This window comes from Pelodiscus sinensis, chromosome 2 (assembly GCF_049634645.1).
Source record: "Pelodiscus sinensis isolate JC-2024 chromosome 2, ASM4963464v1, whole genome shotgun sequence".
In the NCBI taxonomy this organism is placed as follows: domain Eukaryota; kingdom Metazoa; phylum Chordata; order Testudines; family Trionychidae; genus Pelodiscus; species Pelodiscus sinensis.
The window spans coordinates 185,051,312-185,067,359 of NC_134712.1; the positions used below are offsets into that span (position 1 = coordinate 185,051,312).

General features: G+C 39.3%; 1 protein-coding gene across 9 annotated transcripts in view; it reads right to left on the reverse strand.

The window, feature by feature from the left end:
* Nucleotides 1–4,032: 4,032 nt before the first annotated feature.
* RBMS3 (RNA binding motif single stranded interacting protein 3) overlaps nt 4,033–16,048 on the reverse strand; it is a 995,810-nt gene continuing 983,794 nt past the window's right edge. For 6 of the 9 annotated variants that reach the window (XM_075921983.1, XM_075921980.1, XM_075921982.1 and 3 more), the window contains 2 exons: nt 14,475–14,602; nt 4,033–9,930 (listed from right to left, as the gene is read on the reverse strand). In XM_075921983.1, coding sequence (XP_075778098.1) covers nt 9,924–9,930; nt 14,475–14,602 — 135 coding nt within the window. In that variant the 3' untranslated portion in view covers nt 4,033–9,923. Of the gene's footprint in view, nt 9,931–14,470; nt 14,603–16,048 lie in introns of those variants that run through there. The other 3 variants (XM_075921981.1, XM_075921988.1, XM_075921987.1) reach the window with 1 other exon arrangement.

Consider the following 16,048-nt stretch of genomic DNA (forward strand, 5'->3'; position numbering starts at 1 on the left):
GCCCTTCCTCTAATTTCAGTAGGAAAGTTGATATCCATTTGTTCTTGTGTGCACATTGGCACTTACTTTACACAATTTTTTCCTTCAATAGGATTTCTCCTACTGACGTATTTACAGAAAGCAATCATATCTTCATTCAACCTCCTTTTTGGTTAGACTAAACAAGCCAAGTTCTTTGAGTCTTTTCTCATGGAGTAGGTTTCTATTCCTCTGATCATCCTAGTGGCCCTTCTCTGTTCCACTGTGAGTTCATCTTTCTTAAACATAGGAGATCAGAATTGCACACAGTATTCCTGGTGAGAGCTCAGTATTCCTTGTTCAGCAGTACTAACACTTTCCAAACTCCACAGGAAATACTTCTCCTGATGCATCTTAGGACGGCATTCGCTTTTCCCCCAGCTGCATCATGGTGGTGGCTCAAAGTTATCCTGTGATTGACCAACACACCTTAGTCTTTCACCTTCTCAACACTTTCAGTTGATACATCCCCAGCATATAGCGAGAATTCTTGTTGATCACCAAGTACATGATCTTGCACTATTAAATTTAATTCCATTTCTAACTCCAATTTTTGAGAATATCTTCTTATGTGGCATTCTGTTCCTCCTCCAGATTGGCAATATCTCTCAAATTTGTGTCACCTACAAATGTTATTGACACATACATCCTTTTTGTTCCAAGGTCATTAATAAAAATGTTTAATATGCTATGCCCCAAGCCCAACTCCTGAGAATCTTCACTAGTAACCTCCCCTTCAGTCTGATAAGTCACTATCAGTATGGCCAATTGTAGGCATAATCAAGGCTCCATAATGGAAACATTTTTCTTTTGGAGGGAAGACTGTCGCCATGTATAGCAGTCAAATAATCACTACACACTGGGCTCAGCAGTGCAACCCCCTCACTGTTTTATCTGTGCCTGAATAGCTAAGAAAAAGGCAAACCCAGCATTTAGTGGCTTTTTCATATGAGCACAAGGGGTCTCTCTTCTGTGTTTGTGCAGCACCCAGCACTAGGGGTCCGCAGAACTGATTGGGAACTTTGAGCGTTATTATGCTAGCAATTTATTCTTGCACCGGTGGTGCAGGTATAAATGGGAAAGCAGCACAAACTCTAACAGGCCCATTTGGGGAATGTTGAAAAGAAACTGCAAGGAAGAACAACAGAAGGTGATGGCTCCTCAGGTCTGCTGGAGACACCTGTTCTACAGATGATCAGCCTGCTGGGGGAAAAGTGTGCAATGTGAGAAAGCGCAGAGCTAGCCAAGAAGGGACACAAATGGTTCAAATCTGCATTTCTCTGCAATAATGCGGGCATTTTAATTCACTGGGCAATGACTAAGGCTTTGTCTACACTACCAAGTTTTGTCACCAAAAACTGCCTTTTGGCACCCAGTAAGAGTACACACAGCAATGAGACTTTTGTGAGGAACAATGCCCAGGTTCAGCAACATAAAGCTTCCACCCCATAAGAGACTTTTTTCTTTTCTCCTCCCCTGATTGTGAACAAAGAGCCGGTGTAGACATTGCTATTTGTTTTGTGGACAGAACTGACTTCCACCAGTTTCCCAGAATGCCTACCCTCTTGGTTCTGCTCAGTGTTTGATCTTTGCTTCCCTGCAGACATGAGCCCCTCCTCTTTCAAAGCTCTGGGAAGTATTTGACAGCTGAGGGAGTTGCTCTTTTCGGGGAATAAACAAAGAGCAAACCAGGGGAATGCTCCGATTCAGCCCCGCACTAGGAATACAGTGGCAGACTGCTGCTGCTGCTGAGGGAGGTGGAAAGCCACCGTCCTGCACTGACATTATTCAATGTGGAGAGCTCACAGAGCTATTCATGATGCTGCTCCTGACAGCTGAGAAGGCTTTTGGAGAACTTGGAGGGTATCCCAAGGTGCACAGGGATCAGATCTGCCTTCTCACTACACTGCACTTTGGGATCCATACCCGAAGGCTATGTTTATACTGCCTCCATTTTGTGCAAAAAATATGCAAATGAGGCAAAGCATGGAATATCGCCACACCTCATTTGCATATTTAATGAGGCCCTGTTTTTGCGCAAGAGGCTTTTGCACAAGAGTCATTCTTCTGCATTTTTTTCAGGAGGAATGGCTCTTGCGCAGGAGGGGGTTTTTGCACAGAAAGGAGACATCTATATAGCTTCTTTTTGTGCAAAAACAGCCCTAATTAATTATGCAAATGAAACATGGCAATATGCTAATCCGTGCTTCATTTGCATAGGCTTTTGCACGAGAATAGATGTAGCCTCAGGGGGTGCACAGGTCACATCATTCAGGTAGCTTGGCTTCTATAAACCTTTATTCTCCAATAACAGCGATGAGTTGGCGGAGACTTGCTATGACTGAACACAATTGGGAAGGGGGGCACTCATAATATATTAGGTTAACATACCTGCTTTGACCTTATGTATACTATATCAATACCATGAATGCAATACCTCTTAACGTGGTGTATACTATGCCTAACATTTATGTCTTGGTTTATACCACCACCAAAGGAGAAAAGAAAAAATGTTTTACTTAGAAAAGTGAGGCTCATTCCCATAGTAATAGTGCTCAAGTAGACCACAATGTTTTCATTTGGTAATACTAATGGCTAAATAAAGTTCGATAGATAACCCACTTAACATTTACTAGTTTTCATTTGTTGGGTACTTTTTTAATAGCATATGATTAGTGGCATAGCTGGTAAGTTTAAACTTAGAGAATAAATATGGATGGAACTAGTAAAATAATGTTTAATACATTATACCTTCCACCCAACAAGTTCTATTATTATTACAATAGCATTAGAAGACCCCCGGATAGGTGTTTTACAAACACAAAGGTCTGGTCTACATTTTAAAAGTTACAGTGGATTAACCAATTTTAAATCCATCTATTTAAACCTCTAATGTAGATGCGCTTAAATGTTTAACCCTCATTTCAACCATTTTAGTAATTCTCCAATGTATGTTAACCAAACTTAAGGTGTCATGTAGTTATATTAAGGGTTTGCATTAGTTTAAATAAATCAATTTTAAGCTAATTTAAACTTGTCCCATTTTTTTACATGACAGCAAGCAGCTAGTTAGAGCCCCGGGCCTAAGAGTTTAGTGCCCAAGCTATGTAAAAACACAAGTCCCATTGAAAGATATGCTGAATAGTTTCCAGGGAGATTTGTGTGCCCACCTCATTCAGGTGCTTTTGAAACTCTCCCCATAGGACAAGAAAGCCGGAAGGTGGGATGGGAAACCGAATCACGGAGTTGACGGAGTTCAGTGTCTCAGCAGTGCCAGGAAGAACATCAGGTCTTCTGATTCCCAATCTAGTGCCCTATGTTCTGGACCACACTGCTCTTTTAATTAGACAGACCCATGTGAGTGAGAGCTTGAGGATGGAGAGCAAGTCAGCAATATTCCCAGAACCAGCGTGAGATGGGAGAGAAAAACTGCACACTGAGCAGCTGCCTTTTGGCCTGCAGCAGCAAGAGAAGTAGTAGGAGATGGGGCTTGTTTTTTCCCCCAACTCTTATTTCTAGACATGGCACATTCAGGGCAATTTGGGGATGTGCACAGTGCTACCACCTGTGCTGTATGTGAGGCAAGGACTTCAGCCCTCTGGACTGAAAATGGCAAATACTTAAATCTCTATGTAATGTTTTTTAAAAAGCGACATTATATAACTTGAACCTTAGAAACAGAGGGAATGTTCTAGGCAGTGGGTACATGGCGGTGGAGAGGGGTGTCTTAGAATTTAGAAAACATTGGTATTAATCACCAGGCCTCAGCATGAAGGAACCTTTCTATTCAATTCCACCTTGTCTCACACGGTGATTTTTGCTCCTAACATTGAGGAGAAACTGCAAACTTGTCTGTCAGGAGATTCAATTCTTAAATCCACGTGATGAGGAACTGGGCAAAGGAGAGTGTGCTGAAGATCCCCTCCCCTCTCTGCATATAACACAGCATTTCACAGGGCGTAATGCTTCAGGGAGCCTCTGTTGCAATGTGTCACAAGAACACGCAGCCACCCATTGCTTTTCTTTATTTTTTTATTGAAAGCTTCATCAAAGAAAACAGAAGTTTAAACCTAACATCCACTGATCTACAGAAAGCCCCATGAGTGGGAAAATGGCAGCTATTAGGATTGTGGTACAAATGGAAAACAAAAATAAAAAAAAATCATAGTACAGTTTTTCAAGGGACAGTCTGAGATACCAGCACAATGATGCCCTTATAAATAAGATTAATAACTTAATGACTCACAGAGGTTCTTTGGCCTAAAATATGCACATAGCAAAGTTTGTTTTAAAGAACCTCTGTTGCATTTATGTGAAACATGTTTTCTTGATAGGAGTTCATCTGTTTTTAAAACCACATTGATTTTTCTTAAATGGAAGCTTTTATTTATCTATTTTTAATGGGAATAAATTAAAAAAATTGTATGTGACTTTTGGATACTCCCTGGTTTTACAGGTTTTTCTTTAAAAAGTGGGGGGAGAGGGAGTGATTTACTCATTTCCTGGGATACAGCACCTTTAGTAATAGTTACATTGAAAATCATGTTCTCCTTTCTCCTCACGAGGCTGCATTTTGGAGATCTTCAAAATACGTGACACTAAATTTAACCAGATATAAATATGTCACCCTGGAGACAGTAACCAAATTCAGAAAATATAATTAATACTGAGCAGATTTTTTTAAACAATGGGCCCATCTCTTAGGGGTGTTGAACATATAACAGGATTTGGCCCTACAAGGAAAAATGGCTCTGTGGACCTGTCAAAAACTAACTTTTTGTATTTCCTTACAAACTGCCATTAAAGTGAAAGAAATGCCAATGTTATAGGCATGGAATAAGACCAAGAATAACTGATATAAATAGAGGAGTTTCTCATCATTGGAAAAACAACGTATTTTTGTACAGTTTTGTCATCTTTTTTCTCTATAACAAAGAACACTTTCAAAATGGGGAGATTACTGGTCTCTTCTGCATTTTCTGAGGAATGACACAGAGTCTCACAGGTGCATACAACATTCCAGTCTATTTGGATGATATGACTGAAGCGGAAGACGGGTGCTTCTTCTGAGAGAAAAATAATCCCCTCCCTCACTCACTCACACTCCAGGCTTGCTGTCTGAGGATTCCAGAAATCCACTTTTGCTGAGGAATATAAAAAGTCGGCTGATGATTTGAACCTTCTTCTGTTAATGTTTGTGCATGATTGTGTGTTGGCATGTATCAGAAACGAATCACTACTACGGTGGAGAAAAGAAATGCCATCAAACAGAACACATAGGTTCACTGGAGTAGTCACCGTGTTTCTGTTTTCCTTTGTACTTCTACCACACCGTTAGTATTTCCTCAGTTTAGATGAGCTTCCTAGATCTCTAAAATCCCTTGCCCAACTGCACTTCTTTTACGTCAGGACCAATTTCATGTTGAATAAAATTCTGAAAAGAAATGTTGACTGTGTGGGGATCAAATATAACTATCTCCTACTACCACATTTGGTCTCATAACTAAAAGTGGATTGATTCATTACTTTAAGCCCATTATCACTCTTTAGCATGACTCTTACCATAGGTAGAGTTCAGTGAATCTCCTTAAACCTGTTTCACTCATGTCAACCTCAGCATTAAAATGAAGAGGCTGACTGATAAGCACCATCAAACTTAAAATTATGAACCAAGGCAGCTTATTACACATTTAGTATTAATCTCATCCTTCAGTACCATAGACAACATAATATAGATCAAAATACTATGACATATTAAAAATAAACTTTATTACAATGCAGGCTTCCTCAAATTTGCTGAATTTTGGTACACACACACACATACATAAATAATTCCCTTCATCTGATTTTTACTCATGTAAAAATCCATTTTAATGCTTAATCCCATTGCAGAATCCCTCACTTTCCTGATCACCATCTGTCATCTTCCATAGTTGTGCATGCATCCACAGCAGAAGATAATATAACATGATGAAATTGCTCTAAAATACATCTCGTTCTGTATTACATTTGGTTTCTCAACTATCAGATAAAGACAGTCTAAAACCCCTTGGCAAACAGAACCATACAAGTATTTGGCCACTAGAGACATTTCAAGGGTCTGTTTCAGTGTAAGGGAAGACCGGGGGCAACCAAAATTCTACGCCTGACTCTCACAGGGGCTCAGTGCTAACAAAATAAGCAATAGAGCCAGGAAGGAAGAAGGCTCCGTAAGCATTTTAGTTCACTTGGGGCAACAAGACTTTTCACTGCCCTGAAATAGGCTCTTAATATGTCACTAGCACCTCCTAATACAATATATTATACTGTTCAGTTCCATCATACCAATCATCTTTCAGACATCTATGTATTCCTAATTTCCCAGCATATTTCTGACACCTCTCATTTTCATTTATTTGAAAAGGAAAAAAATGTCTTCAGTTTGACTATTTACAAGAGTTTGTATGTGATGGAAAGCAGTTCAGCTTATGGATTTTATTTTATTTCCAGACACATGGGTTAGGCACCATTGCCTTAGACTTCTGGAGTAGTTTCTGCAACCTTTCAGGAACACTCCTGATATTTAAGGCTAAATTGGCATGACAAAGATGCTGAATGTACTAATTTAGCACCTAAAAAACAAGCCACTAAGAACCTTGTCAGCCAGAACATAAAGGAAATCAGCTTCAATTTTTTGAAGCAGTTGGGTATCTCTGTTGGGATGATATCCAAAGGGCAGATAGGTGTGCTGTAGTCATCTGTATTATTTTACTTAATCTTTGATTTTTGCAAATAATGATTCCCCTCACAGCATTTTCTGTATTTGGAATATGTTATACCTTACCTGCTGATACATAACAGTTTCTCACTCATGAGCTATTTTTTAAAGTTCCAATTAAACAATATAGGGATCAATAAAATAAAATGATTAATTGGATTTATAGGACTCTGACTTTTCTTCTTTTTTTTTAAACCATATTAAATGTTGAAGCATGGCAAAAAGTTAAAACAATTCTAAAACAGAATGTACTTAATACAGTTTAAAGTGACAGGCCTCCTGATATCTCGCTGCCTGATGGACTAATAAAGTAGGGGGATTGGTTTACTTTATTTGCTCAAAATACTAAAAAAATGTTTCTGAATGTATAAGTAGAGCAGAACTGTTCTGAATAGAAACCGGAAGGTACCTCAGCATATTCATCAGCCACATGGTAGCTACCTTGTAGCCTCATTGTATGATAGTAAATGAGACCTTTTTGTGTGTTGCATTAGGTTTTATACAGATGCAGAACAACAAGTATTTATTTCATATTCAACTTAATGGTGCCTAGGGATCTCTATTTCTATAAAGAGTTCACACACAGGGTGTAAAAAAGAAGAAAATAAAGCTAGTTTGATTTTTCCCATACCTTTTCCAAGGACAAAACTTGACTGTCATCCACAAAAAAGTAAACAGCAATGAGGAAGCATGTGGAAGAGAAAGGAAAAAGCTAGAGGTCTTTTTGTAAGATGGAAACATTATTTTCTCTCCCCCCCACACACACACGTTAGTGTGGGCCTGATTTCAAAAAGTCCTGTAACCGAACTCTATACGGAGTCAACAGGAACTAGGAGCCCATCTGAAAACCAGGACCTGTAGCTATGGCAGCTAACCAGACAAGATGTAATCTCTCTCTTTTACATGTTGCATCTTTAGCAGCCATTTCCTTGGGTAACCCACCTCTTCTCACACCCCACTACATTAAAATATAAGTAACTGGTTTAGAAATTTTTAAAAAAAAACCAACCACGTAATTTAAAAAAATAGTTAAAGGAATCCCAGATATTATTTAGTCAGGGTGGCTAACTCAGGTTGGTCCAATATAAATATGCCTTTTTTGTTTGTAATGGATACCCTGTTTCTAATGTACCACAGTGAATGTGGTGAAGTGTCCCCTTTTTTCTTTGATGGATGAAAGTTTTCAATTGTTTGGTTTAGATTATATGAATATGCTGCTTTTCTTTGATCTTTCTGCCTTCTTACGAAAAAAAAGTCATCTTGTTCTGACTTAGTTCTCCCCTTGTTTGTTTGGAAAAAAACAAGGATTTTAACCAGGATTTCCCTGTGCAATAGTTGTAATTTCTAAAATAGATTTCAACTGACTCAATTTACTTACTATTGTCTTTTGTCTAATCGTACCAATTCGTGATTGTCAGCCAACATATTAAGACAACAGAAATCAGAGGTGAAAAAAATTAATTTTCGACCACCTGCCTTCATAAGCACGCTATCATGAGTAATTTTAAACTTTTGCTTGCACGGGAAAACTAAAATGAGAACAGACATTAAGTTTGCTTTCTCTGGAATCTACTAGATGACTCAAATGCATTGCTGAAAAACAAACACAGAATCAAGGTGGCTATGCATGCTGCAAGATGACAAAGACTGAGGTGAGGAAATGAACTTAGTGTAGGATGTTGGAATTCAGAAGGAAGACTGTAGTTTCTGTAGAAATACAAAAGACCAGGCAATGTAAAAGAAAACTCATAAAAATTAAAGCCCATCTGAATAGTTGGTAACACAGATCTCCTCCTACTCGGAAATGATCCAAAACACAGGAGGTACAAATTTCTAGTACCAACTGCTGTGAAATCATCATTATAAGCATATGCAGTAAGTAAAAAACCAGTGGAAGATAGTTTAAACAAACTAGAAAGTAAGAACTGGTCCGGCCATGTAGGTCAAATAAAGATAAAAAAGAAGAAAAAAAAAAAACAACCTCTATGTCTGGACTGTGTTAGGGTGTCACTTCATCTTTGGTATAAAATAGGCCATCCATAGGCTGCATTTGATCACAACTAGGAAAGACTACAGAAATTGTCAACAATTTCTTCTATCTATTGCTTTTTTGCACTTTTTTGACCATAAGCTCCTATCTACTTAAGTTTTTTTAAATGCTCTTAAGCTAGGTTTTTGCAATGTGACAAGCAAAGCAGACTAAAAACTTCTTAAAGCTCATAAAAAAGACTGCAGATAAAAAGCACTAATGCTTTTGCTAGCGATCACGCTTTGTAAATAAAAAAAATCTGCATTCTGCAAGAAAAAAACCCCTGCATTCTTTATAATGCAGTCATTTTTTTCTCAATTTAATAACTTTACTGTAAAATGCTTTAGCCTTCTAGAATTTTTTCTTTCAACACTTAAGACAAAGTTCATAAAAGTTCCAGCATTTTTCCAATCCTTACAGTTGCCACAGTTCCTTTATCAACAAGTTTTCTCCAAAAGAAGAAAAGCATTTTCTTTTTAAACTGTACAGTTTTTTGTTGTTCACCTCCAAAAATCTCAGTCTGTTAAACTTCTGCACCAGCTGAAACCAGTGTGAGAAAGTTTCAATACATTTTCGGTTTTTCTAACAAGACATTGACAGCTTGCCTTGAGAGCCTCTGACGTCCTTAAAATTAAGGCAATTAAGATTCAAGATAAACCTTACCTAAACATTTCTTTAAAAAAAAATCCAAAACCACACTAGATTTAAAACAAGAAGAAAAAAAAATTAAGAGAAAAAAGTAGCTTAATTTTTGAGGAAGACAATTAGTTTTCTCGTCAGCTTGCTCCCTCTTGACAGCCTCAATTTAAAAAAAAATCTAGTTACAGCTACAGGTAAATTCTGAATTCAAATGTTCATCCAGATGAAATGTCAACCCAGTGTCTTTCCTCTGGGTCTTTTCTTTAATTAAAAAAATATAGCAAAAAATAAAACTGTCAGACTACATGACGGAACCATTTGCACAGCACATAAAAACACAGTTGTGTTTTCGTTGGGAAAGTAGAAAATTAAAAAAAAAAGCATTCATTTGACGCCTGTGCAAACTGGAAGCCAACTTCTTGTTCAATGAAGTTTCTCCATTCAAGGCAAAGATTTGAGACCGACATTCTTCAGTCCTGTTTATTGTCTGTGAAAACAATTGAATTAAAGTGGTCATTAAGTCAAAACAACTTTGAAATAGGCTGCTGTCCTTTTCTTCCACCCAAATCCCTTTAAAAAGTATCCAAGCCAAACTAACTTTGCAGCTGTTTAAATATGAGGCAGCCACTAAGTTGAAAATAGTGAAGCCAAAAGCTGAGAAATCCTATAGTAGGGGCATTCCTACTCAGTGCAAAAGGATTTTTACTCTTATTTATGCTATGGTTTATGCACAGCCCAGCACATTAAAATGAAGCTATATGTATTTACCTAATGTTAAAGCTTAATAAAGTAGAAGGGAAAACTCTCTTTGTATTAAGTGGCACTATTTATTTTGGACACTAGTTGTCAACTCAAAGGGGCAGGGCCCAACAGGATTATGGATTCGCTTGAAGATAGCGTCGATTACGGATAGTTGCTTATATTAATCTCACTACGTGACTACTATTACAGGCTTAATAATGCCAGATGGTTACACAGCTATTGTAAAGTAATACGCTAATAAACACAGGCAGGGCAATGCATAAAAGAGTAACAGGAACTTGGAAATGCTTACGCCCCTTCAGTCTGTGGGGAGTCCCGTTCCGGGTACCTCGCTCCTGGCTGCAGTGGACGTGGCTCCAGCTAGGGGGATCCAGGGTACTGTTCCAGGTTTAGGTCCCTGGTGATACTCACAGAGGGGCAGGACTGGCAGTGTTCTTATACTTTAGCTGTTTACTGAGTGTGCACATACTGGCCCAATGCCACTCTCAACGTTCCCACAGGGCTGAGAACCGAGGTCATGTTATTTATCCCGTACTCGGCTCTCAGCTAGCAAGCATAGGGAGCTGCAGCTCATGAAGGCCGTCTGCTAAAGAACACCTGGTATTTTTGCCTAGAGGAATATAAATTTAACCTCTGCAGGACTACGTATGGCTTTTTATCTGACACTAGTATTAAAATGAAGGCTAATATTACAACAGAAGGAAAAATTCAACTTACAAACAAAAAAACATTTTCTGACAGCAAGAATAACTGGACAGGGGAACAGTTTGCCTAATGAGCCAGTTATGGGTGATTCAGTAGAAATATTCATGCTGTTAATAAATATATAGAAAATTTAGAAAGCACATGTACAGTCTTCCCAATTTAACACAGAGGGCATGGACTAGATGGCCAATATCACAGCTCCATTGAACCAAAATAACTCAGTAATATTTTGGAAGGGAGATATACCTAAAGTTGAAGAACTCCAAGCCAACTAAAATGTATGACCTCAGAACCAAAATTTTTGCTACTCTCCTCAGCATTCTCAGTTAACTCATAATTGGTGTTAGGAGTAAGCCCTTGAGTAAAGGGAATCCATTGTAAAGGAGGGTTATGTTTGTCTTTGTATGCCTGTTTGCGTTGTGGATGTCTGGTCATTCTTTTTCTTTGAGAATTTCTTGTGTTCAGTTTTAATGCTGCTTTTCAGCTGTTCAGATTTTTCTTCCTCTATTTATAGCCATTCAGGTTGGCCTGCCCAGCTTCTGTGATTTTACTGCCAATCTGAGGGCAATACAGTACACTTCCGATAATCCAGGACCTTTAGGACCCAGGGGGTGCTGGATTATCAAATATGCCAGACTATTGGAAGGGGGTGCTATGAAGGGCCTGGGGTGGAGTGGGGGGGATGCGCCCCTCGGCGCTGCAGGATCAACCCGATAGCACCCCAGCTGCTCTGCCCCAGACTTCCCCAAGTCAGCCGCTGCTGAAACTGACCAGCGGCTGACTCCAGGAAGCCCAAGGCAGAGCAGCTGGAGTGCTCTGCCCCGGGCTTCCCGGAGTCAGCCGCTGGTCAATTTCAGCAGCGGCTGACTTGGGGAAGTCTGGGGCAGAGCAGCTGGGGTGCTGCCAGGTTGGTCCCGCAGCAAAGAGGGGCGGCGCTAGGGGACCAACCTGGCAGCACCCCAGCTGCTCTGCCCCAGATTGTCAGTTTCAGTAGCGGCTGAATCGAGGGCAGAGCAGGTACAATTGTCTGGCTGCCCGGAGCACTTCCGGGTTCCAGATGGTGTCGGACCATCAGGAGTGCCGGACCATTGGATGCCGGATCACTGGAGTTTTACCGTATTTGGATTGCCAACATAGCTCCCATTAGTTTCTGAGAGTTACTCTGGGTTCTACTGGAAAGTTTCTTGTGGAATCATAGAATCCCAGAACTGGAAAGGACCTCGAGAAATCATCAAGTCCAGTCCCCTGCCCTCATGGCAGGACCAAGCATGGTCTATATCATCCTTGATAGATGTGTGTCTAACCTGCTCTTAAACATCTCCAATGATGGAGATTCCACAACCTCCACAGGGAATTTATTCCAGTGTATAACCACCCAAACAGGTAGGAAGTTTTTCCCATTGTCCAACCTAACCCTCCCTTGCTGCAGTTTAAGCCCATTGCTTCTTGAACTAGAATCTAAAATCTGTACTAAAAAAGACTGTTTCTCCCATTACGCATTCTTTAATTTGGTACTGGATTTATCCTTGCAGAATCCTGGAAATCTTTGTTTCCTACTTAAAGCCTCAGAGCTGCTGTCCAGCAAACAGATCTTTGGTCACAGGCAAGAGGGTGGATTCATGAGACAAAATAGTTTAATGTAACTTAACTTTAAAGATTTCACTTTTGTATATGTAAATGTAGAAGATGATTTGCAAGAGAAGAGATACCCATGGTCTAAAATGACTGAGGTATCTTACTAATGAAGTGGAGTATTTTGCTCAGAGCCAAAAGTTAGAGAGTCAATTAATCTGTGGTATAATTTGCTCACATTACTGGATTTATGCAGAGGCATATTTTGACCCAGTGTTATCACCCTTAAATTTGAATACACTAGGATGAAACCCCTATAAAAACAGTTTAAGAGGGTAAGTGAAATAATTTCTTTCCAGGCCAAGAAAGAGAAAATCCCTCCACCCCAATTTTCTAGTTCTCTCATATATACAAGGCTAGTACAAAATCTTTATTACACTCAATTCAATTTTAAAATACTCTGATCCATTCATTGGTTGTTATTTTCAGGTTAGTTCACAAAAAGATAAATATAATTAAAGAAGTGTTTATAACCTCTTTCCCATGAGTTTCTAGAAAACTTTTGTAGGTTCTGCATGTTCCCTTGCCTATCAATGATTAAAATCAGCATCTAATCAGGTTAATTACTTCCACTATGGCACAATGGAAATTATTGTCTTATACTGAGCATCATTTTCATTATTATTAAGTGTGCTTTTAAAGTGAAACAAAATCAGTGTGATCTTTTATGCATGGTGCTTTGGAAAAATATGTTAACCTTTTTTTAAAAAAAAAACCCTAGAAATTGCACACACTTTTTCTGTATCAGTCACCTCCCAAGTCCTGGCACTGAAACGACAATTTGTAAATACAGAAACAGCTGGCAGGTTTCAGCAAAAACCAAACTAACAAAAAGGAACATCCAGATAGCCTGTAATGTACCTGCCTACGTGACTGAAAAAGAAATTAATATTAATATTAATATTAATGTTTACTCTGTTTTTTGCATGAATCACCTCAGTCTTCTGAGTAATAATTCTGGATCAGCAAATATAAGATTTGTTTTCTTTCGGGAACATAGGGAGAATTTTTTTAGGTATCCTTGGCTCAGTCATTAAGTGAGTTGAAAATAAGGTCACACCTTAAACGTATGGGCTGCGTCTAGACTTGCATGTTTTTCCGCAAAAGCAATCGCTTTTGCGGAAAAACTTGCCAGCTGTCTACACTGGCCGCTTGAATTTCCGCAAGAACACTGACGATCTCATGTAAGATTGTCAGTGTTCTTGCGGAAATACTATGCTGCTCCCGTTTGGGCAAAAGCCCTCTTGCGCAAATGCTTTTGTGCAAGAGGGCCAGTGTAGACAACGCGGTATTGTTTTGCGCAAAAAAGCCCTGATGGCGAATATGGCGATCGGGGCTTTCTTGCGCAAAACTGCGTCTAGATTGGCACGGATGCTTTTCCGCAAAAAGTGCTTTTGCGGAAAAGCATCCGTGCCAATCTAGACGCTCTTTTCCGCAAATGCTTTTAACAGAAAAACATTTCCGTTAAAAGCATTTGCGGAAAATCATGCCAGTCTAGACGTAGCCATGGTGTTATTCTTTGGGAGCAAATGCAGTGAGCAGAGGTCTGAGATAAGATGAAATAGTCCCTCTTAGCTTTTCTTGAGTTTCCTTTCCTGCAGCTCTGCTCTCTCAAATATGCATATCCACTCAATGCCACTTACACTGCTTGACAATTACAGTCACATCCTGAGAAAAACTAACTACCAGATGTGGAACTTACTGCTCCATTTACATTGCTTCAGAGTTTGACCAAAAGTTGTATCCCTTTAACACTCTTAAAGACCTCTTTTGGATTTTGCCCCATGTGCTGACTGCTGAGCATAAAACCAGAGCAACTCCACTGAATTAAACAGCTACTCTGAATTTATACTATCCCAATAGAGAGCAGAACTTAGTTCCAAACACAATATCATATATGGCCTACTGATGGCTAATCATAGTATTACTTACTTAGACTGTTGGTAAGAATATGCAGGTGCATGTTCACTGGATGTTTCCACTGTCATCTGTTGCTGTTGACCAGTGGCTTCCTGTGATGAAGATGCTACAGTCTGCGGAGAAGTGTCAGGAACGACGCCCTAAGGAAGCAAATTAGAACACAAAGGCCTTACTGATATTAAATCACGTCAGTGAATTGCATGAAGGTATTCAGCACCATCTCACCACTTCTTTATTTCTGTGTATCGGTACCATAGATTTGCATTGTCGTGAGTGTCCAGGATAGCAGAAACCACATGCTGACAAGGCAGAAGTGCTATCAATTTACAAGGAAGATTTGCCTGGCAATGAGAAACAGCCTCAGTTCACAGACTGCCTGTGGCACTTTGCTCTAACATGCAGTGGCAAAAAATATCCATGCATTATGGGGAAGATCCCAGACCTGCTAAAGTTACAATGTTGCCATTGACTTCAGTGGAACCAGAGATTTCACCCTATATATGTTACATATGCATGATTGATCTGGTTTTTGACACACACCGATTTGACATTGACTTCTGTTTTGTACTGGTGTGAGAGCAGAAGCAAGTCCCATGGGATTTTGCAGTATATTGTGCTGTAACACCAGCGGTCCAGACACTGGAGCACGCGCTTTGAACAGTAGTGTATTTGAATTGCTGTAATGTTTTTATGTAGAGTGTTTTTGCTTTTAAAACAAATTTCAGACAAACAAGAGCTTTTACCTAGTCGAATGTTACATATATGCTTCAAAGCCTCATTAGTGCAAGTATGTATTCCGCATTATATGCATTTGACTTGAAAATTTGCAACAACAATTATTTCACTGACAATTTTGTTTGTCCTATTCTGTAATGTTTTAGTCTATTGGCTTGAGAAAGTAGCTATATTCTGTTTCCATTACTCCTGTGCATCAGCTACATCAATGAGACCAGCAGCGCTCTTCTGTGAATAGAATTTGTTAGTCGACTGAATTCTGTGGAGCCAGAAGAGGGAGCACAAAGCACTCAATTTTGTTATCATCTGAGTCTTATATGAACAAAGGGTGTTTCATTTTAAACCTCTATGACAAAGTGGGCAATTTCTTTCTCAAAGGTTCTTAAGAGTCCACTGTCTGCCATGCTGGCCAATACTGGCTCATTGTTTCCTTGTACTCTCCTATCTATCTGCGTCCATCTGTTGTCTCTTGCCTTCGATTTACATTGTAAATTCTCTGGGGGCAAGGGACATCTTTTTGTTGTGTTTGTATAGCGCCTAGCACAAAGGCAGTCATGTGCCCATGACTAAGTTCTGTGGTAGTATAATAAAATAATAACAACAACAATAGCCAGATTAGAGCAAATTGCATGGTAGGTCTTCTATTTTATTCATTTAGTAATTAATGAAGGCTATTCAAAGGTAGGCATTGTGATATATTTACAGCAAAATCAGATTAAGGGTGAAAATGATGCGATGGAAATTTATATAAGACCAGCTGAGTATGAAAAAAACCTCAGTTGTGGCTTTTCTTACCATGTGGTAGATCATTTGGGATTCAGAGAATTTGCAGCCATGGAGACTAGTAAAAC